Below are 25112 nucleotides of genomic sequence, written 5' to 3' on the forward strand. Positions count from 1 at the left end.
TGCGTATGAGAACATACATGCATGAGGGTGTAGGATTTAAAGAAAAACATTCAGATAAAACTAAACTTAAGAATGGAAATAAATACCTTCAGTAGTGATTCGAGACAATAAAACCTGCCCACAGAGGAGTCCCCAGAACAGAGAGGGTCCACAATGTTTAAGTTATGATACCAGGTAAGATGGCATGTGAGTGCTAAAGACCTCTTTTATTGATTTCCTTCGACAGAAAGGTTTCTGAGAACTAAAGAGAGGCCACCTTCCTCACATTGTTTGCCCTACCACAGAGCCCAGGTTGAACCAATAAAATATCTAAATCCATATAGTGGAAATCTTTGCCATTAGGGATTTAAAGGTTCAAGTGTGCCCAAATGAATGTTGCCCTTGACGATCTTTAGCAAAGTTCAAGATGTCTCCAAAAGTTTACCAGCGCATCAGGCATGGTGCTCTCTTCACCAATTCTTTGAGAGTTGATGACAACTGGGTTATTTCTAACTTCACTATTTTCATACTTAGCCAGAAATCTAGGGCATGGGTTACTTTAACAGATAAACGATTGTCATCAAGGAGAATAAGACTTATGAGTTTGGACACAGTGTGTAATTCAATAACTCTTCTAAAGCCCAAGGCCTAAGGGAAAAGTTTTCATACGAAGATGTTAAAGGTCTAAGATGGCAGGAAAACTACTAGCCTGTAAAAGTTCTAGGGCTTTTCAAAATTCCCACTTGGGTTGCAGTGGAGAAGCAATTAGTCTCCTGAAAAAGAAAAATTGGAGAAATTCAACCCAAACAGGGCTCAAAGATTTATACTAAAACCGAATGACAAAGATTCTTAAGGGGCATCCTTATATGAGGCAACAGTGGTACTGTCTTTATCTATGTTGTGAAAGAGCCTTTAGAAGAACCCCAAACATAAAGCTTCAGTCATGTCTGAGACATCAGATTCTTCAATGGACTAAAAGGCTTTCCAGACCAGCACCAGCAGGTACACAATGTCCTTGAGTTGCAACACTTCAACTTTCAGTGTTTTGGACTTATGACACTGCTCATCTACCTTAAAGACTCAGGCTGGAGTGTCTGAAAGTGTGAGGCTGTAATCAAGATGAAAAAAAGATTGAGAGGAACCTGGAAGTTCAGGCCCTAAGCGGAAGAAAAGCATAAGGGTAGGGGGGAAGAATACTGTGGAAGTCTCGGATAAAGTCCAGGGTTAGTGTGAGGACAAGTGTAAAGGAAGTGAGCCCCAAAGTGATGTGGGTGAAAGTGGATTATGAGAAGTGGGTAATTATTAGCATTTCTGCACCTCTGAAATTACAGGGCCCTGATACACAGCCCCCATCAATTATTTCACTAAATGAGAGCTTTTTTTAGTTTCTTAAAGGCATTTTGTACAATGTGTTCCCCAACATGGGAGAGAAAATTTTACATGCTTAAATTCATGGTTAGTATATATCTACTAACAAAACGATGTTTCATTTATACAGGGATGGAAAAAAGGGCGAGCTTGAATATGCCAGGTTTTTCTGATTTTAAGTGAATGCAGCAGCATTACCAATTATGGCATTTCATGACTTAACAGATGGATTTTTAGTGACAAATGTAACTTCATATAACAAAATTACAATCGGACACCAAAGCCTAAATTACAAAGTACCTTTTGACAACCATGCAATTCTTTGATTTTGCATTAATGCTAATTTAAGTTTCTTTACATAATCTAATATTTTTGTACTGTAAAAGAAATATTTTTCACTCATTATCTTCATGTTCTAGTAAATGGAAGGCACAACTGCACTTGATGAAAATAAAATTATACCTACCGCATCCCTTCCATCTGACCAACCAATTGCTGGATCTCTTCATCATTATTAAACTTGCCAACCATATGACATGCTTTGCGCAATGCATTGGTATATCTTTCTTCATGGCTCATGTATTCTGGTCGTATGGGGTCAAGATACTCTGGATCCGAAAGGAATGCGTTTTCTGAAAGAAGATTCATATTGTTCATTCTTGCAACTAAATCTTGATTAGGATACAAGATATTCTATAAAAACATTTACTAGATTCTAAAAATACTTATAAGTAGAAATAATTCATGCCTTGTTTGACATTTATTTGTAATACTGAAATTACATGATGGCAAATCCCAAAAATCACTTATAACATTTCATATTCCCCCACACTTACTGACTTTTGTACTAGTTCCTGAATCTGGTACATCCACCTTACTTCTAGTTCTCCTATACTCCCACTACTACTTACCTAAATAAAGCATTTCTGTTGGTTTACATAAGTTCTTTTGATAGCCACACCATCTCCCTACATAATCATTTCATTTTAACTATTACTACTAGTTTCAAAGTTCACCCTTCAAGTTCCCATGCTTTAATCTGTCTACTATCATATCACATTTGAAATGAATTTATGTAAATATTCAAATGAAAGCAAAACTCTTCATTATCTGAAGATTTGTGGTCCCTACAGGTATGTATATTTGTGGTGGGTGTTGAAAATGAACTGTATACACCTGATGAGGCAAATTTCTTCCATGAAACATGTAGTGTATTGTAAAGTTTCAATAAACCATTAAAAAACTTTTGCTGAAATGTGATTATCCTTACAAGGAAATACATAAATCAACATCACAGACTAGTGTTATTTTTTTTTCAAGCTTGACTGCCATTTCCTGTGTTAGTGAGGTAATATTAGGAATGGGTTATTCCAGGAACAGACAAAGAAAGGCTGCATTCGCTCGCATTCATTCTCAAGTTGTTATGTGTGATGCAATGAAATGACAGCCCCCTATCCACAACCACACCCCACAAACCTTTCCATGGTTTCCCCACCTGCTTCAAATGCCCTGGCTCTCTACTGAAAGCATGTCAATATGACTGCTTTATATATATATATATATATATATATATATATATATATATATATATATATATATATATATATATATATATATGTTGATGTTGTATGGTTGCGAGGCGTGGGCTATGGATAGAGTTGTGCGCAGGAGGATGGATGTGCTGGAAATGAGATGTTTGAGGACAATGTGTGGTGTGAGGTGGTTTGATCGAGTAAGTAACGTAAGGGTAAGAGAGATGTGTGGAAATAAAAAGAGCGTGGTTGAGAGAGCAGAAGAGGGTGTTTTGAAATGGTTTGGGCACATGGAGAGAATGAGTGAGGAAAGATTGACCAAGAGGATATATGTGTCGGAGGTGGAGGGAACGAGGAGAAGAGGGAGACCAAATTGGAGGTGGAAAGATGGAGTGAAAAAGATTTTGTGTGATCGGGGCCTGAACATGCAGGAGGGTGTAAGGAGGGCAAGGAATAGAGTGAATTGGAGCGATGTGGTATACAGGGGTTGACGTGCTGTCAGTGGAGTGAATCAAGGCATGTGAGGCGTCTGGGGTGGACCATGGAAAGCTGTGTAGGTATGTATACACGTGTGTGGACATGTGTATGTACATGTGTATGGGGGGGGGGTTGGGCCATTTCTTTCGTCTGTTTCCTTGCGCTACCTCGCAGACGCGGGAGACAGCGACAAAGTATAAAAAAAAAAAAAAAAAAAAAAAAAAAAAAAAAAAAAAAATATATATATAGAGGATGTAAGGCATGTGTACGTGTAGGAAGAGAGGAAAGTGATTGGTTCTCAGTGAATGTAGGTTTGCGGCAGGGGTGTGTGATGTCTCCATGGTTGTTTAATTTGTTTATGGATGGGGTTGTTAGGGAGGTGAATGCAAGAGTTTTGGAAAGAGGGGCAAGTATGCAGTAGGGTTGAGGGTCAAGTCAATTGGGAGGTAAGTCTGAATGGAGAAAAACTGGAGGAAGTGAAGTGTTTTAGATATCTGGGAGTGGATTTGGCAACAGATGGAACCATGGAAGTGGAAGTGAATCATAGGGTGGGGGAGTGGGCGAAAATTCTGGGAGCACTGAAGAATGTGTGGAAGTCGAGAACATTATCTCGAAAAGCAAAAATGGGTATGTTTGAAGGAATAGTGGTTCCAACAATGTTATATGGTTGCGAGGTGTGGGCTATGGATAGAGTTGTGCGGAGGAGGGTGGATGTGCTGGAAATGAGATGTTTGAGGACAATATGTGGTGTGAGGTGGTTTGATCGAGTAAGTAATAATAGGATAAGAGAGATGTGTGGTAATAAAAAGAATGTGGTTGAGAGAGCAGAAGAGGGTGTTTTGAAATGGTTTGGTCACATGGAGAGAATGAGTGAGGAAAGATTGACAAAGAGGATATTCATTGCACGCCTTTCACCCTCCTGCATGTTCAGGCCCCGATCTCTCAAAACCTTTTTCACTCCATCTTTCCACCTCCAATTTGGTCTCCCACTTCTCCTCATTCCCTCCACCTCTGGCACATATATCCTCTTTGTCGATCTTTCCTCACTCATGGTAAGAGAGATGTGTGGAAATAAAAAGAGTGGTTGAGAGAGCAGAAAAGGTGTAGAAATGGTTTGGTCATATGAAGAGAATGAGTGAGGAAAGATTGAGAAAGAGGATATATGTGTCAGAGGTGAAGGGAACAAGAAGTGAGTGACCAAACTGGAGGTAAAAGATGGAGTGAAAAAGACCTTGAGCAATCGAGGCCTGAACATACAGGAGGGTGAAAGGCATGCAAGGAATAGAGTGAATTGCAACGATGTGGTATACAGGGGTTGACATGCTGTCAATGAACTAACCAGGGCATGTGAAATGTCTGAGGTAAACCATGGAAAGGTCTGCGGAGTCTAGATGTGGATAGGGAGCAGTGGCTTCGATGCATTACACATGACAGCTAGGGAATGAGTGGGAACGAATGTGGCCTTTTCTGTCTTCTCCTTGTGCTACCTCACTTGGGAGGGGGATGCTATTTCATGTGTGGCAGAATGGCGATGGGAATGGATGACGGCAAGCAAGTATGAATATGTACATGTGTATATATGTATATATCTGTGTATGTATATGTTGAAATGTATATGTATGTATATGTGCATATGTGGGCATTTATGTATATACATGTGTATGTGGGTGGGTTGGACCATTCCTCATCTGTTTCCTTGCACTACCTGGCTTAGGCAGGGGAAGGTGATTAAGTATAATAAAATAAATAAATATTATATATATATATAACATTTGTCTATGACACCATATCATTCTCCAACGCCACTGACATTACAAAGTGGCTAACAGACAATGCCAACATCTTAAGATTACAATCCATATGTCTAAAAATGATTAAGTGCTAAGTACAACATAATCAACACCTACATACCTTCCCCCTCCACATGCCCCTCCTGATATGCATGAATTTCATTGGACAACCTTGGCTACTAAAGTAATGCAGGTGTAATTCATTGACTCTCCTGCAGTCCTCTTCAATTTCGTTTGTATTTGGTGGTATTCAGAGCTCACCACAAACGAGTTACCTAACATTAAAGGTAAGTTATATAAAGTTGATAATCTCACCCACTTAAATCATACTTTACAGTGGCTTGAACAATGCCATAAGAGTAGAAAAAAGATCATACACTTAGATCATACGTATCCTCTTTCAAAGACATTATTAATATTTCTTTAAAACCAAAAGTTATTTTAGTGATGCCCCTAGACTGAAACTACCTAAATCACTCCATACCTGAAAAGTAATTCTGATGCGGTGCTTGAATGAAATTCTACCAAATTTATCACGCATCCCATTATACAACGTACCATCCTAATACATGTTAGCCCATCACCAATCTATTTTGTCATATAATCATATTTCGTCACCGCATCAGAAAGTTTTACTGTACACTCCACCTAACATACACCACCTAGCATGAAATATATCGGTAAAATAGTAAAAAAAAAAAGGGTCTCAAATACCCATCACAACCCACCTCCATTAAGATTACCCACCTTTTAACTAACTTAATTTACCTATTTCGAACAAGTTTGCGTCATTACTCACCTAGTTTTCGTCGATATAAAGTCTTTTCTTTTCCTCCATCTAAAAGATGTGTAATTTCCTCCTTGATGAAGCTGCATTTAGCCCTCTCTTTCTTCAAGTCAGCCACACATTCACCCTTCTCAGATGGGACCATTGCTCTTGTTTATCTAAGGGTCAGCTGATGTAGGGAATGTTAATATAAGGATTAGCAAGATTTTAAATTCATTCAAAAACCATTTTAGTGTTCATCACATTTAGATAAGTATACAAAAAAAAAGCATTTTAAAAGTAAATGAACAATATAGCAAGAAGTGAATAGAAAGACAACCTAAAAAAAATGCAGTCGGTCCACAGTCAACCCGGCTGTTCATCAACCCCAAAGGGTTGGTAAATAGAATGGGTACCTGGCTCAAACTAGGATATATATATATATATATATATATATATATATATATATATATATATATATATATATATATATATATATCTTTCTTTCAAACTATTCGCCATTTCCCGCATTAGCGAGGTAGCGTTAAGAACAGAGGACTGGGCCTTTGAGGGAATACCCTCACCTGGCCCAATTCTCTGTTCCTTCTTTTGGAAAATTAAAAAAAAACGAGAGGGGAGGATTTCCAGCCCCCCGCTCCCTCCCCTTTTAGTCGCCTTCTACGACACGCAGGGAATACGTGGGAAGTATTCTTTCTCCCCTATGAGATGGCCTTGAATGTGTTTGGGCAATTACTTCAATAAGAGTGTGCATGGTAAGAGAATTATCATGAACACCTTCAATTTTCTAAGATTTTTCAATTGGTGTTTAAGGGTTCGACCGCCTTAATGACCCTAGCAGTCGATAGGCCTTTGGCCAAAACTACAGGCCTTTGGCCAAAACTAGTTACCAGACACCACCCATAATTGGTGTTTGTAGATGTTGCTACCACAACTCAAGTTTCCCTATTTTTGCTGGAGAAAAATACCCGTATAAACGTTACTCTTAAAATATAGTCCGAAGCATATTGATTTCGATATAATAAGGACAAAACAATAATCATTCTATCAATATTCAAGGCAGAAAAAAGTAAAATTAAGCCTGGTAAAAATGCTCCATTGTTTTTGTGTGATATTGACAGTAATGCGCAGCTTCTTGACCGTGATGTAACATGATTAAACTTATTTTCTTATTATTAATCTTTTATTCTGATAGGATAAAAATGTTTTTTCATAAACCAAAAAACTTGCTTTAAGAATTGTAGCCGGACCGTCCAGCAACAATGCAAGGATCACAAGTATAAGAGACTATTTAGTCACAGAATAATCCATGGCATATGAAAAAGGTATTCAACAGTTGCATTTATTAGGCCTCAAGGCCAGACAATCAACCAGTCTTTTTGTGCTGTTTTTCTGTAATTTGTTGTATTGCAGTTGATTTGTGGATGGTACTTTGTAATAAAGTTATCATTTTCTTTTTACAAAAGGTCTCATATGAAGTCCAAACAATACACACAGAGAAAAAGAGTACATTATAACTGTAGTGAAGAGGCCTAGTTGATTCACTTAAATTCACAGAGCTTAACCTTATGTGAAGCTTTTTAAAGTGAATGCACTGACCTATAAAGGTTGTGTAACAGTGACGCTTGGCAGTGAACACCGCAATTTGTTGAAGATCGTCTGCACTTATCTAGTGAGGGAACATCTCTCACACACTGCACTTAACTAGTGAGGGAACATCTCTCACACACTGCACTTAACTAGTGAGGGAACATCTCTCACACACTGCACTTAACTAGTGAGAGAACATCTCTCACACACTGCACTTAACTAGTGAGGGAGCATCTTTCGCAACACCGATAACTGCCTTGGTGATAGCCTCGTCCTAAAGTCCTTCTTTTATCTTCATGTAAATAGCATAAGATTAGATGAGATGTCTATTGTCAAATGATATGTGAAGATGAAATACATGCTAGAGCCTCACGATTCAAGGTCAAAAAGTATAAGAATTATGAATTAGATGTGGTATTACATAATAGTACCGCATAAAACCAATTATCTATTGCACTCAGAAGCTATATCACAGAGGAGTAACAGCGTCGTTAGATGATTAAACTAGAATGCTTTTTTGGACCGATAGATTTCCAGTATCTATCGGTGCGCATTATAGGCAGAGACAGTCTTCTTCCTAACCTTAAAAAAAAATGCATAGTATTGGTGTAGAGAATGGGTTGCATCTTGCATGATCTCCACCTGCTTCATTGCACATGCCTGATGCATCACATGGGAGCAGTCATGTGGCATGCCATGGCGAATACATTATTCGTTATAGTTTCATATACATGTATACATAGGAATGAATATATATATATATATTCAATTTGGCAAATAAAAAGATGTCTGCAAACCTTAAAATCTTCATTAATAAGGAACCAAACTCCTAAAAAGGATTATTGATGTGTACGCATTATCAGACACGTCCTCACAATCACAGTTAACCTTGCTAGGCTTGCCTTATCACCCATCACTTACCCACTATCTAAAACCCTCAATAATGAAGATATGAACAGTGATGAGGGTTAGAATATGAAAAAGAAAGATTTCTTTCTATCAGTATGTTAACATGTTTTGATTACAAATAACCTTGTTATGGACCATCAGGTCTCCTGTTATACTTCCATCTCATGTACTAAGTTGGAGCTAATGTTGTCGCCATCCGGTTAAATTTTATCCGGACAGTCTGATAATGAACTGAAATACATCTCAAAGTTCGGATCACATATTCGACCAAACGCAGTATGTTTAGTTTTCTATTGAGTGGCAAGCGACAAATCCGAATATTGTTAATAAGAGATTAATATGTATTTTACAAGAAATAAGGAATACCAAATCAATCCGGTGAGATAACACAAGGAGGTACATTAAGACAGGAGGTAAATGGACTCTCCGTAAAAACAAGGAGGTACAACCGACTCTGTATTAAGACAAAGAGGGTAATAGACCCTGCATTAATGCATGGAGGGTGATTGTTAGGGTAAAAGAAAGGGTACCAATGTCTGGTGTCCGGTTTCTGGTAGGTCATGATGGAACTGGAACTTTGGAAAGCTATTCTGTCACAAGTCAATTTGGATGAGACAAGCGGTGTGTCAGGGATCATTCAGTGTTGTAGATGAGTTGTGAGTAGATGTTGACTGAGATAACTTGGAACTAGACGTCTTGTACGAGGTCTTAGAGCTGACTCACTAAGACAAATGATACAGTATCTGATAGAAGGACGATGTGTGTAATGATGATCTTCAATAACGTAAAGTTACCCCCTTCTTCCCTCCTACCCGAAAGGGAGCGGGTAATTTCTCAGTATATTTAGTTCATTCTCCCAGAATATCAAGGTAACTTAAATAATCGAATTATGTACTATTTCGAGTACACCCATCTGTTACTTAGAGTGGGGGCATATTGCTTTTTACTCGTCTTATCTCTATCTGGAAGACTTATTGATGAGTTACCAAGCTTAATATTACATCAGTAGGCTGTGGCCAGGGTTAACTATCAGTTGGCTCGATTGAAGCCAGTATGATAGTAGTGGAAAGCTAGGATGTTTAATAGGGTTAGATTCAAGGGACGGAGATGCATGTACATTTTTGATAATTAAAATCATACAGTAAACTATACAAATGTCTGTCTTAATGATAATAAACTCAATTGTGTATTACTGTAGAAGAAAAACCTGGTTTGTATTCAGGTTTAAATGCTTTTACTGTTTAGAAATTTTGAAGTTGATTTGCCTTCAGCTTTTCTTAGCCATTAGATAAATGAAAAGTAAATACTAGCCTTAAAGATAAGTTCACAGATACAACACATCTCACGGAGAAAAGAAAGAGGCATTGATCCGAGATGTTTTAGGTGAATGTTCTTAAAGATTAAAGATTTTGTATGGATATATGAGATAGCACTTGTCAACCATGCATTTGTACACGCATGCTTGTAATTCAAAGATTGTTTCCATTTGAATTTCTTCATTGTGATCAGAATCTCATTCTTATAGTAAAACTGCAGACCCGAGATCATTCACACATCATATCTCATTGTTTCTGGTAGTCATGCTGGATAATCCTGTTGCTTTTTCTGCCAAGGATTACCAGTTCTACTGGAAATACAATAAAGACTAGCATTTCAGTTAGTTGGCCTACTGTTCCAGTATTTCTTTTAATACATGAAATAAAGCATGTTTGGCTGACTGAATTACCATTTTTTTTATAGGTTAAGAAAATATGACCGCATTATTCTGTTACTAAATGTTAAATATAGTTAAATATACAAGTGAGCGTTGTTAGTTACATCTCCGTCACCCATTTTGCAAAATTGTATCTAGTAAACTTGTTCTGCGATTAACTGCAGACCCAAGATCATTCACACATCATATCTCATTGTTTCTGGTAGTCATGCTGGATAATCCTGTTGCTTTTTCTGCCAAGGATTACCAGTTCTACTGGAAATACAATAAAGAGTAGCATTTCAGTTAGTTGGCCTACTGTTCCAGTATTTCTTTTAATACATGAAATAAAGCATGTTTGGCTGACTGAATTACCATTTTTTTATAGGTTAAGAAAATATGACCGCATTGTTCTGTTACTAAATGTTAAATATAGTTAAATATACAAGTGAGCTTTGTTAGTTACATCTCCGTCACCCATTTTGCAAAATTGTATCAAGTAAACTTGTTCTGCGATTAACTTTGACTCTTTATATAAACTCCAGAATATCCATATTTGCCTCCCTTAGGGAAAATAAAGCAAATCTTAACAAATGAATGTGTCGAGTATAACCTTTTCATCAATTTTAGCACTTATTTCTTGTAAGATCATTGTTCTTATCTAGTCCTAACTATAATTTTCTCTCTTATAGATAATAATGATTGCCTTATATGATAGTATAACGATAATAGTTAGGTACGATAAATCTTTTATAAGAACTCACTTGTTAGAGGATCTAAGTCTGTATTTTTTCCGCCGGATTATTGGAACAAAACAATGATTGTTTCCGTTGGTGAAGGTAAGGTATGAAAATGATACATTGAACAATTATCCACCACATTATCCTTTGTGCTTTGGTTAACAAAGAATTATGAGTAGCATAAACGAGATCGTGAAATTGTAAAACGTGTAGCTGTTATATGGAGCGGTACCATAAGGAGTATCTCGAAAGACGACTAATTGACAAATGAATGGTATTGTGTTTATTTTGCCTTTAGATACGTCGGCTCTGGTGGGTCAGATGTTAATATGTGGACAATATTATTGTTGTATTCGTTATTGAATTCAATGCAAGGCAGGAACTATTTCTTAAATCCCTTGTGGTATTATAGAATTCGGAATATGCGCAGCAAATGAGGAATATTGCTCATTTAGTGGCCAATTGCTCTTTCGGTTTATCACCATTTATAGAATATTATAGTATGATATAAATTATCAGGTTAGAATTTGCCTCTTCCTACACCTCAGTGTTTTGGAACTCTCTACCCTTCTACCCTTTCATGTTTTTTCCAGTAACTATGGCCTGGTACATTGCACAAGGCAGTTTCTATACGTCCTCCTAAATTAGTAAATGCTTTGCCTTGTCTCTACTTTTTCCTTTTCATTAACCTCTGTATATTTTTATTAAGGCCCGGCCTTGATGTGCACTTTTGTCTGTGATTGGAGCCTCCCCCAAAAAAACAAAAAAAGATTGTGGTAGAGTTGGCAGTATACACCTGTTATATTGTAGGGAGCCAATCAACTAAGTAATCAGTGGGAGGTGGTGTTTGTGCTGATATGAATAAGGAGCAAGTACTTCCTGGAAAGATGTCTCAACGCCAGACATTGTGGTGCTTACTAGTGTCTTAGTAATGTGGTCTTAACAGAGGATTTTTATTTCTCCCAGCTTAAGTTAAGGCCTGCATTTCTAGTTTCTTGTTTGTTATATTTCTTTACATGTTCTTTGATATCACGAGAAATTTTCATTTTCTTTAAAGACACCCATACCTCAGAAATACATTGTATATTGCTTCTTATGTAGCATATTGTACAGCTCAAAAGTTCCTAATATCAAACTACATTATATACACATAGGAATGGGTTGTTTATTTACTGTTTGATGAGAGCATCTGCTCAGGGACTTCAGGCATAAACCTGCTTAAATCAGGATCGAGATGAATGGTTTGAACAACCATCTACCTTCATAGAGTAGCCACTAGCAGGCAGTGTGACAAGGGACAGGCTAGAAAAATGCATGAATTTTAAGCTGATAGGTTTGATGGCACTGTCATACTCTTTTTGGACAATATTGCTCCCCAAAATTCTAGAACTTCATAATACTTTATGACATTTGTGGCACCTACACAATCAATCCACTCCAGAATAGTCAGTATTTATTTATTTATTTATTTATTTTGCTTTGCCGCTGTCTCCCGTGTTAGCAAGGTAGCGTAAGGAGACAGACGAAAGAATGGCCCAACCCACCCACATACACATGTATATACTTACACGTCCACGCACAGCACATATACATACCTATACATCTCAGTGTATACATATATATACACACACAGACATATACATATATACCCATGTACATAATTCATACTGTCTGTCTTTGTTCATTCCCATCACCATCCCGCCACACATGGAATAACAACACCCTCCCCCCTCATGTGTGAGAGGAATCGCTAGGAAAAGACAAGAAAGACCCCATTCGTTCACACTCAGTCTCTAGCTGTCATGTAATAATACACCGAAATCACAGCTCCCTTTCCACATCCAGGCCCCACAGAACTTTCCATGGTTTACCCCAGACACTTCACATGCCCTGGTTCAATCCATTGACAGCACGTTGACCCTAGTATACCACATCATTCCAATTCACTCTATTCCTTGCACGCCTTTCACCCTCCTGCATGTTCAGGCCCCAATCACTCAAAATCTTTTTCACTCCATCTTTCCACGTCCAATTTGGTCTCCAACTTCTCGTTCCCTCCACCTCTGACACATATATCCTCTTTGTCAATCTTTCCTCATTCATTCTCTCCATGTGACCAAACCATTTCAAAACACCCTCTTCTGCTCTCTCAACCACACTCTTTTTATTTCCACACATATCTCTTACCCTATTATTACTTACTCGATCAAACCAATTCACACCACATATTCTCCTCAAACATCTCATTTCCAGCACAACCACCCTCCTGCGCACAACTCTATCCATAGCCCATGCCTCGCAACCATATAACATTATTGGAACCACTATTCCTTCAAACATACCCATTTTTGCTTTCGGAGATAATGTTCTCAACTTCCACACATTCTTCAAGGCTCCCAGAATTTTCGCCCCCTCCCCCACCCTATGATTCACTTCCGTTTCCATGGTTCCATCCGCTGCCAAATCCACTCCCAGATATCTAAAACACTTCACTTCCTCCAGTTTTTCTCCATTCAAACTTACCTCCCAATTGACTTGACCCTCAACCCTACTGTACCTAATAACCTTACTCTTATTCACATTTACTCTCAACTTTCTTCTTTCACACACTTTACCAAACTCAGTCACTAGCTTCTGCAGTTTCTCACATGAATCAGCGCTGTATCATCAGTGAACAACAACTGACTCACTTCCCAAGCTCTCTCATCCCCAACAGACTGCATACATTCCCCTCTTTCCAAAACTCTTGCATTCACCTCCCTAACAACCCCATCCATAAACAAATTAAACAACCATGGAGACATCACACACCCCTGCCACAAACCTACATTCACTGAGAACCAATCACTTTCCTCTCTTCCTACACGTACACAAGCCTTACATCCTCGATAAAACTTTTCACTGCTTCTAACAACTTGCCTCCCATACCATATATTCTTAATACCTTCCACAGAGCATTTCTATCAACTCCATCATATGCCTTCTCCAGATCCATAAATGCTACATACAAATCCATTTGCTTTTCTAAATATTTCTCACATAAATTCTTCAAAGCAAACACCTGATCCACACATCCTCTACCACTTCTGAAACCACACTGCTCTTCCCCAATCTGATGCTTTGTACATGCCTTCACCCTCTCAATCAATACCCTCCCATATAATTTACCAGGAATACTCAACAAACTTATACCTCTGTAATTTGAGCACTCACTCTTATCCCCTTTGCCTTTGTACAATGGCACTATGCAAGCATTCCGCCAATCCTCAGGCACCTCACCATGAATCATACATACATTAAATAACCTTACCAACCAGTCAACAACACAGTCACCCCCTTTTTAATAAATTCCACTGCAATACCATCCAAACCCGCTGCCTTGCCGGCTTTCATCTTCCGCAAAGCTTTCACTACCTCTTCTCTGTTTACCAAATCATTTTCCCTAACCCTACCACTTTGTACACCACCTCGACCAAAACACCCTATATCTGCCACTCTATCCTCAAACACATTCAACAAACCTTCAAAATACTCACTCCATCTCCTCACATCACCACTACTTGTTATCACCTCCCCATTAGCCCCCTTCACTGAAGTTCTCATTTGTTCCCTTGTCTTATGCACTTTATTTACCTCCTTCCAAAACATCTTTTTATTCTACCTAAAATTTAATGATACTCTCTCACCCCAACTCTCATTTGCCCTCTTTTTCACCTCTTGCACCTTTCTCTTGACCTCCTACCTCTTTCTTTTATACATCTCCCACTCATTTGCATTATTTCCCTGCAAAAGTCGTCCAAATGCCTCTCTCTTCTCTTTCACTAATAATCTTACTTCTTCATCCCACCACTCACTACCCTTTCTAATCAACCCACTTCCCACGCTTGTCATGCCACAAGCATCTTTTGCGCAAGCCATCACTGCTTCCCTAAATACGTCCCATTCCTCCCCCACTCCCCTTACATCCTTTGTTCTCACCTTTTTCCATTCTGTATTCAGTCTCTCCTGGTACTTCCTCACACAAGTCTCCTTCCCAAGCTCACTTACTCTCACCACTCTCTTCACCCCAGCATTCTCTCTTCTTTTCTGAAAACCTCTACAAATCTTCACCTTCGCCTCCACAAGATAATGATCAGACATCCCTCCAGTTGCACCTCTCAGCACATTAACATCCAAAAATCTCTCTTTTGTGTGCCTATCAATTAACACGTAATCCAATAACGCTCTCCGGCCATCTCTCCTACTTACATACATATACTTATGTATATCTCTCTTTTTAAACCAGGTATTCCCAATCACCAGTCCTTTTTCAGCACATAAATGTGCAAGCTCTTCACCATTTCCATTTACAACACTGAACACCCCATGTATACCAATTATTCCCTCAACTGCCACATTACTCACCTTTGCATTCAAATCACCCATCACTATAACCCGGTCTCGTGCATCAAAACCACTAACACACTCATTCAGCTGCTCCCAAAACACTAGCCTCTCATGATCTTTCTTCTCATGCCCAGGTGCATATGCACCAATAACCACCCATCTCTCTCCATCAACTTTCAGTTTTACCCATATCAATCTAGAGTTTACTTTCATACACTCTATCACATACTCCCACCACTCCTGTTTCAGGAGTAGTGCTACTCCTCCCCTTGCTCTTGTCCTCTCACTAACCCCTGACTTTACTCCCAAGACATTCTCAAACCACTCTTCCCCTTTACCCTTGAGCTTTGTTTCACTCAGAGCCAAAACATCCGGGTTCCTTTCCTCAAACATACTACCTATCTCTCCTTTTTTCTCATCTTGGTTACATCCACACACGTTTAGACACCCCAATCTGAGCCTTCGAGGAGGATGAGCACTCCCCGCGTGACTCCTTCTTCTGTTTCCCCTTTTAGAAAGTTAAAATACAAGGAGGGGAGGGTTTTTAGCCCCAGCTCCCGTCCCCTTTAGTCGTCTTCTACAACATGTGAGGAATGTGTGGGAAGTATTCTTTCTCCCCTATCCCTAGGGATAGGGGAGAAATTTTCCATAGTTTTTGAGTTTCATTGTGATGCTTTCACTGCAATTTCTTCAAGACTGTACTCAAGTAATGCATCACTAATGCCTGAGACATCTGCTGTACCCTCTTCTGTCTGGTGGTGGTATCGTGTTTCCTCCATATCACATCTCAGCCGTTTTTCATTTCTCTTACTTCGCTCTCATCATCTTTCTTTAAAACTGTCAGGAAATCTTTGATGCCAAACACCTGAATATGTATTATCACAACTTTTTCTTCCTATTGTTTTTTCCAGGCATTACTCAGAATCTGAGCCCCCTGGTGTTTCCAACTTTCTTTTTGTAGCATTTCTTGGATTACACTTTCTTTTGTTTTTGAAAGAGTTGTAATGCCTTTTGCAGCTTTCACTGTTGTCCAGGTCTAGAAGTGGAAAACATGTGTGTTATTTGCACTTCCTTTTGTCATCATGGCTGCTGAGTTTCTATATTGCCTGATGAGGAGGGGCAGTGTTTAGTAGGAGTGTTACCCTGAGATTCTTATATCAAAAGTTTATTGCTTTCTCCAGAAAACTTTTCACATGGGACCAATTATGAAGCAGATCCTTAGTGAACCATGCACCACTCTTACTGGCCCTATGAATCACAGGAAGATTGTCTATAATGTTTTTCGGGGCATGAGGTTTATAAGCCTTGACAGCTATTAATGATAGTTTCTAGTGATGAGACCCATGAGCACTGGGACACACAAATGCAGAAACTCACTCCTTGCTCTTTCTTCTGCCTCGAGTATGAACTTTACTCCTGGCAGCATGAGTGATTTTTTTGGATTGCCTTCCATTGGAGTACAGTCTCATCTGCTAAAATTAACCAGGAGAACAACAGTCAACTTTCATTTATTAAAAACAAAAGTTTTTGTCAGAAGGGTGAACGCACTTAGGCTCTTCCATCTGCTTTCTTGTTTGTCAAACACTGCTAACTTTTGATATTATGAAGCTATCCAGCACTGGCCTGGAACCCTTCCACACTTAAATGTTTAGTTGCAGAGAGTGTTTATGCTTTTTACTATTTTTGAGTCATGATTGGGTGATGACAAAAGTTAATAATGACCCTTGAAGGTGCATTGTTACAACATTAATGACTTGAATGCAGAACTTTGCGACAGAGAATTAATTTACTTTCTCTGTTGGTGCATGATGTTAAAGTGAGACAACTGTAAATGAATTGCCTTCATACAGGGTCACTCAATACATGTGGTTGTCATCATACTTTTTTGTCTGTGTGTAAGGAGCAAACTAGTTGATTATAGAGTATCATGTACGACATGGTAGTTACATTCCTGGAAAGCACTTTGTTGGTATAGTTGGAAATAGTTTGGAAGGAAAATTATGGAGATTTTTTATTAATCAAAACCTGAGTGACTTCTTGTAAATATTAATGAACTACAAAAATTATAAAATAAGAAAATAATGTAAAATACCTTCAGGCTTTGTGCTGTCAACCCTTTTATGATGATAGCGTTAAGTTCTTGAAAATCAGTTGTTACAGTAAAATGTTGTACAAGTCATTGAAACCCATGTTATAGGGGGTTGGGGTTACATTACCAGCCAAATTTTCCCCAATCTAACTCACGCATGGACTTTACCCAAAACACCTGACCATTGGTATACTACACTCTAGCATGGTTTAATTTAGACTATCTGATTCAGTAGCTGTTGCCACGTTACAGGTAAATCAGACAGACTTTAATGATGCATAGTGAGAATGTTTGTAATGAGGCCTTGAGGTGGTGGTGGATAGGATCATGAAATGAGTGTTACTGGGAGGGAGAAGGAGGCGAATTAAGCTTACGTATATGTTCAGGAACTATTATATCTGAATATTTCATTATTAATGGAAAAGAATATTCAAAATGTTAAAATTGACAATATGGATTTTTATCAAAAATACATTCTTGTTTGCTTTGAAGAATGTATGTGAGAAATACTTAGAAAAGCAAATGGATTTGTATGTAGCATTTATGGATCTGGAGAAGGCATATGATAGAGTTGATAGAGATGCTCTGTGGAAGGTATTAAGAATATATGGTGTGGGAGGCAAGTTGTTAGAAGCAGTGAAAAGTTTTTATCGAGGATGTAAGGTATGTGTACGCGTAGGAAGAGAGGAAAGTGATTGGTTCTCAGTGAATGTAGGTTTGCGGCAGGGGTGTGTGATGTCTCCATGGTTGTTTAATTTGTTTATGGATGGGGTTGTTAGGGAGGTGAATGCAAGAGTTTTGGAAAGAGGGGCAAGTATGAAGTCTGTTGGGGATGAGAGAGCTTGGGAAGTGAGTCAGTTGTTGTTCGCTGATGATACAGCGCTGGTGGCTGATTCATGTGAGAAACTGCAGAAGCTGGTGACTGAGTTTGGTAAAGTGTGTGAAAGAAGAAAGTTAAGAGTAAATGTGAATAAGAGCAAGGTTATTAGGTACAGTAGGGTTGAGGGTCAAGTCAATTGGGAGGTGAGTTTGAATGGAGAAAAACTGGAGGAAGTGAAGTGTTTTAGATATCTGGGAGTGGATCTGGCAGCGGATGGAACCATGGAAGCGGAAGTGGATCATAGGGTGGGGGAGGGGGCGAAAATTCTGGGAGCCTTGAAGAATGTGTGGAAGTCGAGAACATTATCTCGGAAAGCAAAAATGGGTATGTTTGAAGGAATAGTGGTTCCAACAATGTTGTATGGTTGTGAGGCGTGGGCTATGGATAGAGTTGTGCGCAGGAGGATGGATGTGCTGGAAATGAGATGTTTGAGGACAATGTGTGGTGTGAGGTGGTTTGATCGAGTAAGTAACGTAAGGGTAAGAGAGATGTGTGGAAATAAAAAGAGCGTGGTTGAGAGAGCAGAAGAGGGTGTTTTGAAATGGTTTGGGCACATGGAGAGAATGAGTGAGGAAAGATTGACCAAGAGGATATATGTGTCGGAGGTGGAGGGAACGAGGAGAAGAGGGAGACCAAATTGGAGGTGGAAAGATGGAGTGGAAAAGATTTTGTGTGATCGGGGCCTGAACATGCAGGAGGGTGAAAGGAGGGCAAGGAATAGAGTGAATTGGAGCGATGTGGTATACCGGGGTTGACGTGCTGTCAGTGGATTGAATTGGGGCATGTGAAGCGTCTGGGGTAAACCATGGAATGCTGTGTAGGTATGTATATTTGCGTGTGTGGACGTATGTATATACATGTGTATGGGGGTGGGTTGGGCCATTTCTTTCGTCTGTTTCCTTGTGCTACCTCGCAAACGCGGGAGACAGCGACAAAGCAAAAAAAAAAAAAAAAAAAAGAAAAATCAAAAATAATGTTTTAAGAATTTGTGTCCTGATTTTTTAAATTCATGAAAAAGAAATTTATCTCATTATAAGGAAGCTAATGGTATACTGAGGTAATATAATGAAAACACTTTATGGGTTTTACTGTACTCAGTAATGAATGATGATATTGTATATTGTGATGATGATTATTTTAGAGGGAATGGGATTGTATTAGGAACTTGAGAAATCTTGGCACCTGCAGGCCTGGAAGCCTTTACACTTGTACTGATTTTATCATCAGTGGCATTAATTGTATGTATGGTCCACTTGTTCACATGATACTCATGGCCAGCAAACACTGCACTTACACTAGTCTGTAACTTGCCCAAATCCATTATTTTCTCAGCTATTATCATTACCACATGGAGAGCATTTATGATTTGGTGGTGTACTTTATTTAAGGGCACATAGCAAAATAGCTTTAGAAATGAAGAAGGCTCCTGGACAGGCACAGGCTCACTGAAGTGAAAAGAATGGGATAGCAGACAGTGCTGCTTGCACATTGTGTGGTATAAGTTGCATGTGGTCTGCCAAAAACAGACCTGCATATAATCAAATTTTATTTGTGTTTTGGGGAATGTGTTGCCTTTATTTGACGTGGATAAATGAAACCACTTGGAGAAAGCCTACATTGGACACTAATTCTCAGTATTGATTTATATTTTGTAGTCTTTTTAACTCTTAAATCTTTTTTTCCAGTACTGTATCTTGTCTGTATATCCATTTATTTGCCTTCGTTTATTGAATAGCATAAAGCTAATGTATGATTGCTGCATCTGTTATATATTTCCACAACATCTGTATGTTTCAGGTGAGAAAGATAAGAGGTCTTCAGTGCAGCATCTCCATTTTTCCTAATCTTTCCAGTAAAATCTGCAAAAAGCATCTCTGTGTTCAGGGAGACTTAACAATGGATTACACTCCCTATCAGATCATCATGGCTTTCATAGTAGCATTTCTTGCCTTCTGGTTGTATATTCTTCATGCGGACTAGTATGGCAAGTGAGTAAGATGATAATGACTCACATGCATTGCATTTGAAATTTTGTCTTATGTGGCTTTTTGGTAAGCAGAGTGCTGTAGAGTGCTTAGTTTACTTACTGCTTCCATCTTCTTGCTTTGATCTTAGAAATGCATGTGCGTTTATCGAATATATTGTTATTTAGATTAATGATCAGAAAGGAGGAATGCCCACAGTGTGAAAATGAATCACTCTCTTTTATATTTGTCTGCCGTTACATGTATTAGCAAGGTAGTGCCAGGAACAGATTAAGAAAAGGCTTCATTTGCTCACATCCATTCTCTAGCTGTCATGTGTAATGCACCAAAACTTCAGTCCCTTATCTTCAACCTGGCTCCACAGACATTTCTGTGGTTTCACTCCAGCTTCTTCATATCCCTTAGTTCAGTCCATTGACAGCACATTACCCCCTATGTACCACATTGCTCCAATTTACTCTTTTGTATGCATGCCTTTCTCTCTTTTGCATGTTCAGGCCTTGGGTAATTAAATTATTTTTCTCTCCATCTTTTCATCTCCAATTTGATCTCTCTCTTCTCCTTGTTCCCTCCAATGGTAACACATATGATATATCCTCTTTGTCAACTTTTTGTCACCCATTTCATTCCTTCTCTATGTCCAAACTATTTCAGCACTTCCGTTTCAGCTCTCTCAACCATACTCTTATTCTCACACCTCTCTCTTTCCTTGTCAGTATGTACTCAGTCAACCCTCATTATACTTATACTCTGTAATTCAGACACTTCCTTTGCCCCATGCCTCTATGCAGTGGCACTGCACATGCATTCTGCCACTCCTCATGCACCTTACCATGATCCATACATGCATACATTAAAATTCGTAACAAACCAGTCAGCAACACAGTTACTCTCTTTCATAAGAAATTCACCTGCAACACCTTTCACTCAAGCTGTCTTGCCATATTTCATCTTATGCAAGGCTTTCGCCATCTCTTCTATCTTCACCAAACCACTTGCTATGACTCTGTCACTTCATATACCTTGCCGACTTAAACATGCTGTGTTTCCCAGCGTATCATCATGCATATTCAGCAATCCCTCAAAGTACTCATTCCATCTTCTTTTTACTTCATCACTGTTTTTTTATTAGTCCCCATTTACCTCTTCAACTGTGCTTCCATTTGTTCTCTGGTTTTTCTCACTATGCTATTAACCTCCTTCCCAAACATCCTCATTATTTTTCTTGAAGTTTGCTGTTACTAACTCACCCCAACTCTCATTTGCACCTTCCTTGTATCTCCTTGTTGCTTTCTCTTCCATATCTCCCAGTTACTCACACTTGTTCCATGCAAGTGCCAGCTTTACACTTCACTTTTCACATTCACCAACAATTTTGTCATTTCACCTCTCACTACCCTTTCTCATCTGCTTACCTCCCATCTTCCACATGCCACACACCTCTGTCCCACATACCAGCACTGCATTCTTGAATACCATATCTGCAGAAAACATCATTTCCCTCCCATATAATTTCAAAGGTAAAACATAGCTAAAGTTTATTGTGTGTATAACCATATGACACTCTCAGGGTGAAATCATCTTAGTGATTTTAATGGTGTGAGCACCAGCAGCCCACCTCAATGTGCCAGAGACTACCTTAAGGGAATGAAGTTCTTTCTTTACTCTCAGGCTGCAGCTTCATTGTGGGAATTTTGCTTCTGGGCACTGTATTTCTTCCTCCTGTGCTTCAAGATGGTTAGCTCTTACCTTTCTTAGGAAGAGAAATCTCTTTCTCGAGCAAGCAAGAAAATGTTGGGTGCACTTGAGATTATTCTGTGCACTGGGTGCTCAGAATGGATGATTAGGTGGCTTCTGTCTGCCACACCTCATCAGTGACTTGCTTTATTTAGGGCTTCAAATACTTCAGAAACCTTGCCCAGAGGTCTGCAGATGGCAATCAAAGCCAAAAGATAGATGATGAAGTAATGAAATGAAAGTGTGACTGCTTTTGAAAATGTATGGAGAGGCAGACAAAGTTTTTTGCAAACACTGTGCATCACATTCCTCACCCACTCCCCTAGCTTCATGTACTCTCACCTTTTGCCATTCTACACTTAGTCCCTCCTGGTATTTCTTTACATTAAGTGTCTTTTCCAAGTTCACTTATTTTCACCACCTCTTCTTACATTTTCTTTTTTCCAAAAACCTCTACAAATATTCACTCTTACCTCTTCTAGGTGATGATGAAACATCCCACCAGCTGCCCTTCTCTGTACATTCACATTCATGTGTTTCTCTTCTGCATGTTTATCAATTAGTATATAACCTGATAATGCCTGCTTGCCATCTTTCCAACTCACCTATGCATATGTCCCTATGTTTAAAGAAGGTATCCCTAATCTCCAGTCCTTTTTCAGCACACAACTCCTCAAGCTGTTCACCATTTCCATTCACCTTACTGAATACTCCATACCCGACAGTTATACCCCCAACTGCCACACTTCTTATTTTCTCATTTAAATCACCCATGACTAATAACCAGTCTCTTGCATCAAAATTGCTGATGCACTCACTCATCTACTCCCAAGACACTCCTCTCTTCCTCGTCCTTCTTGTGGCCAGATGCATAAGCATTGATGTTCATCCATTTCTTGTAATCCACTATCATTTTTACATGCTACAGTCTGTAGCTTACTTCCTTACACTTTTCAAACTTTTCCACAACTCAACTCTTGCTTTAGCAGTAGTTCTACTCCTTTAGTTCTCACCCTCACGCTAACCCCTGACATTACCCTTAAGACATACCCAGACAGCTCCCTCCCCTTACTCTTGAGCTTTTTTTTTTTTAAGAGCTAGAACATCCAGATTTATATCCCCAAGCGTACCACCTATCTCTTTCCTTGTCATGGTTGCATTCACAGACATTCAGACAAGCCTGCCAGAGCCTCTGGGGAGGATTAGCACTTCTCTCTTGGCTCCTCCTCCTGTTCCATCTGTTGGAATTTGAAATACAAGAAGGCAAGGGTTTCTAGAGCCCTGCTTCTGTACCCATTTGCCCTCCACAACATGCAAGGAGTACTTGGGTAGAATTTTTTTTATGGAATTACCCCTTTATGTTTTATATTTCTCCCCATGATAGTCTGTCCTATGAACTTAAGAGATTTATCCATGGATCTCTTGGGATTGAAGGCCTTCAACCCCCCATTATTCTGGTGAAGGTCACACCTCTCATCCTTTGCAAATCAACCAAACTGAAGTTGCAGCAGTATCTCATCATGGAGCTCCCATTCAGTCTGCAGCCAGAACCCATTGGTGATGTCGTTGTCTCACGAGCTGCCAGGCTGTACAACTGGCCCTCTTATGATTATCTGGATCTTATCCATGTTGGATGTATTTGTACTTTTTCGATTTTTGAGATATGTTTACATGGGCCACTTATTAGTGGATAATTGGATTTGTGATAATACTCAGAGGGGGCCATATACCCATGGAATGATTTTATGGTGAGCCACTTGGAAACAAACTTTCAGGAATCTCTCAGGTTGTTTAAATTGTTAGTTGGTTTTTGTTAGCTCATGGCCCCAGTTGTTTTTCCAGGATAAGTGTTCCCAGTTTTGTCTGAGATATATTCATTTGTGTGAGTATACCTTACCTAACCTTCCTCCTCCATGAGTCCCTGCTATACTTATGAGACTCCTGCAGTAGTAAGGAAGCTGGCCTTGTCCACTGGTTGGGACCTTAGGTCATAAAGTGTTGTGATGATGTTTGTGTGTATGTTTACAGGAAGTGTAGGGCTATTGAGCTATAGGTGCTTGGTGCCTTCTTTATGGTAGTTGCATCATGGGCATTGAGGGTCTTGGAGTGTGTTGAATCTGTATTTTTGATGTTGTAATGATGGATGATGACCAGAACGTAAGCAGGCAAATGTGACTTGTGTTTGTTTGGAGAGTTTGGTTTCTGATGGGTGTATATATGGAGGGTTAGAATTTAAGATTTAGTTAGGAGGCTGGTTGTTTAGTGCTTGCTGGGTTATTTCGGTGTATATGTGTTATAAGTGTTATGTTTGTTGGGATGGGGGGATCTGTGAATAGAGGTTACTGAAGTGTGAGGCAAGGGTAAACTTTTTATTTTTACTTGGGCATGGGTGGTATCCTCTTTAAAGAATCTGTATCTGAAAAATCTGTCTTTTTACTTTTGCCACATTAATCTGTGTTTCTGTTCTCGTCTACTATCACAAATAGCCTTGTTATGACCCAGTGTTCTGTTGCTTTATGAATTCATTTGTGTTAGATAAAGTGTGGGTAAAGTGGAGATGTGTAGTGCTGTTGCATAGAATTTAATGCTAAGTATGCTAAGCTGGAACTATGTTAGGATCTTTGTTTCATTGTGAAGGTGTTGAGTGTGTTTAGTTGCTAGGCAGCCATTGATTTAGTGAGCTATTTTGTGTGGTTTGCAGCTTTGTTACATTTCCTTTTGAAAGGGTAGAAGACCAGACGGGTGAGGCATGATTTGAATTAGAGTGGATGAATTGTTTGTATGGGATGATGAGGGGTTATAGTATTTCTAGTCCATATCTGGTGCCAGTTAGTGTATTTAAGCATTTATTCTGTGTGTTGCTTTTTTGTTGATGAGATTGACGTGGGGAGTGAATGTCTTGTATGTTATGCCATGAATGGTTGATGTTTTGTTTATTGGGAATGACTGTCCATTTTTTATGAATGACTGTCCTTTCATTTTGATTGGAGGGTTAAGTTGGATTAATGTTTGTCAAGGATTAAAAGATTGATAGAAGATTTTCGTAGAGCTGCTGTCTTTTTTTCTGGATGAGCTGGTTCTAATTGTGTAATGTTGTGCTGCATGTTAGTTGTTGCTCTTATGGTGTCTGGCTGTTGTGATTATGAGGTCATCTCCATTGTTACATATATATA

The 25112-nt window shown here is 39.0% G+C and overlaps 2 protein-coding genes across 6 annotated transcripts in view; one reads left to right on the top strand and one right to left on the bottom strand.

The window, feature by feature from the left end:
* The window catches only part of ACOX1 (acyl-CoA oxidase 1), a 42858-nt gene extending 35084 nt beyond the window's left edge, over positions 1-7774 (bottom strand). Inside the window, exons 1-3 of the mRNA XM_071682649.1 lie at positions 7530-7774; positions 5946-6102; positions 1814-1979 (exon numbers count right to left, since the gene is read on the bottom strand). Coding sequence (XP_071538750.1) covers positions 1814-1979; positions 5946-6078 — 299 coding nt within the window. The 5' untranslated portion in view covers positions 6079-6102; positions 7530-7774. The remainder of the gene's footprint in view (positions 1-1813; positions 1980-5945; positions 6103-7529) is intronic.
* Positions 7775-10935: 3161 nt separating this feature from the next.
* The window catches only part of Mzt1 (Mitotic spindle organizing protein 1), a 50509-nt gene continuing 36332 nt past the window's right edge, over positions 10936-25112 (top strand). For all 5 annotated transcript variants that reach the window (XR_011715185.1, XR_011715183.1, XR_011715184.1 and 2 more), the window contains exon 1: positions 10936-10966. Coding sequence is in view for 1 of the 5 variants with exons in the window: in XM_071682662.1 (XP_071538763.1) it covers positions 10940-10966 (27 nt within the window). In the remaining 4 variants the exon portion in view is untranslated. The remainder of the gene's footprint in view (positions 10967-25112) is intronic.

Source organism: Panulirus ornatus, chromosome 34 (genome assembly GCF_036320965.1).
Source record: "Panulirus ornatus isolate Po-2019 chromosome 34, ASM3632096v1, whole genome shotgun sequence".
Taxonomy (NCBI): domain Eukaryota; kingdom Metazoa; phylum Arthropoda; class Malacostraca; order Decapoda; family Palinuridae; genus Panulirus; species Panulirus ornatus.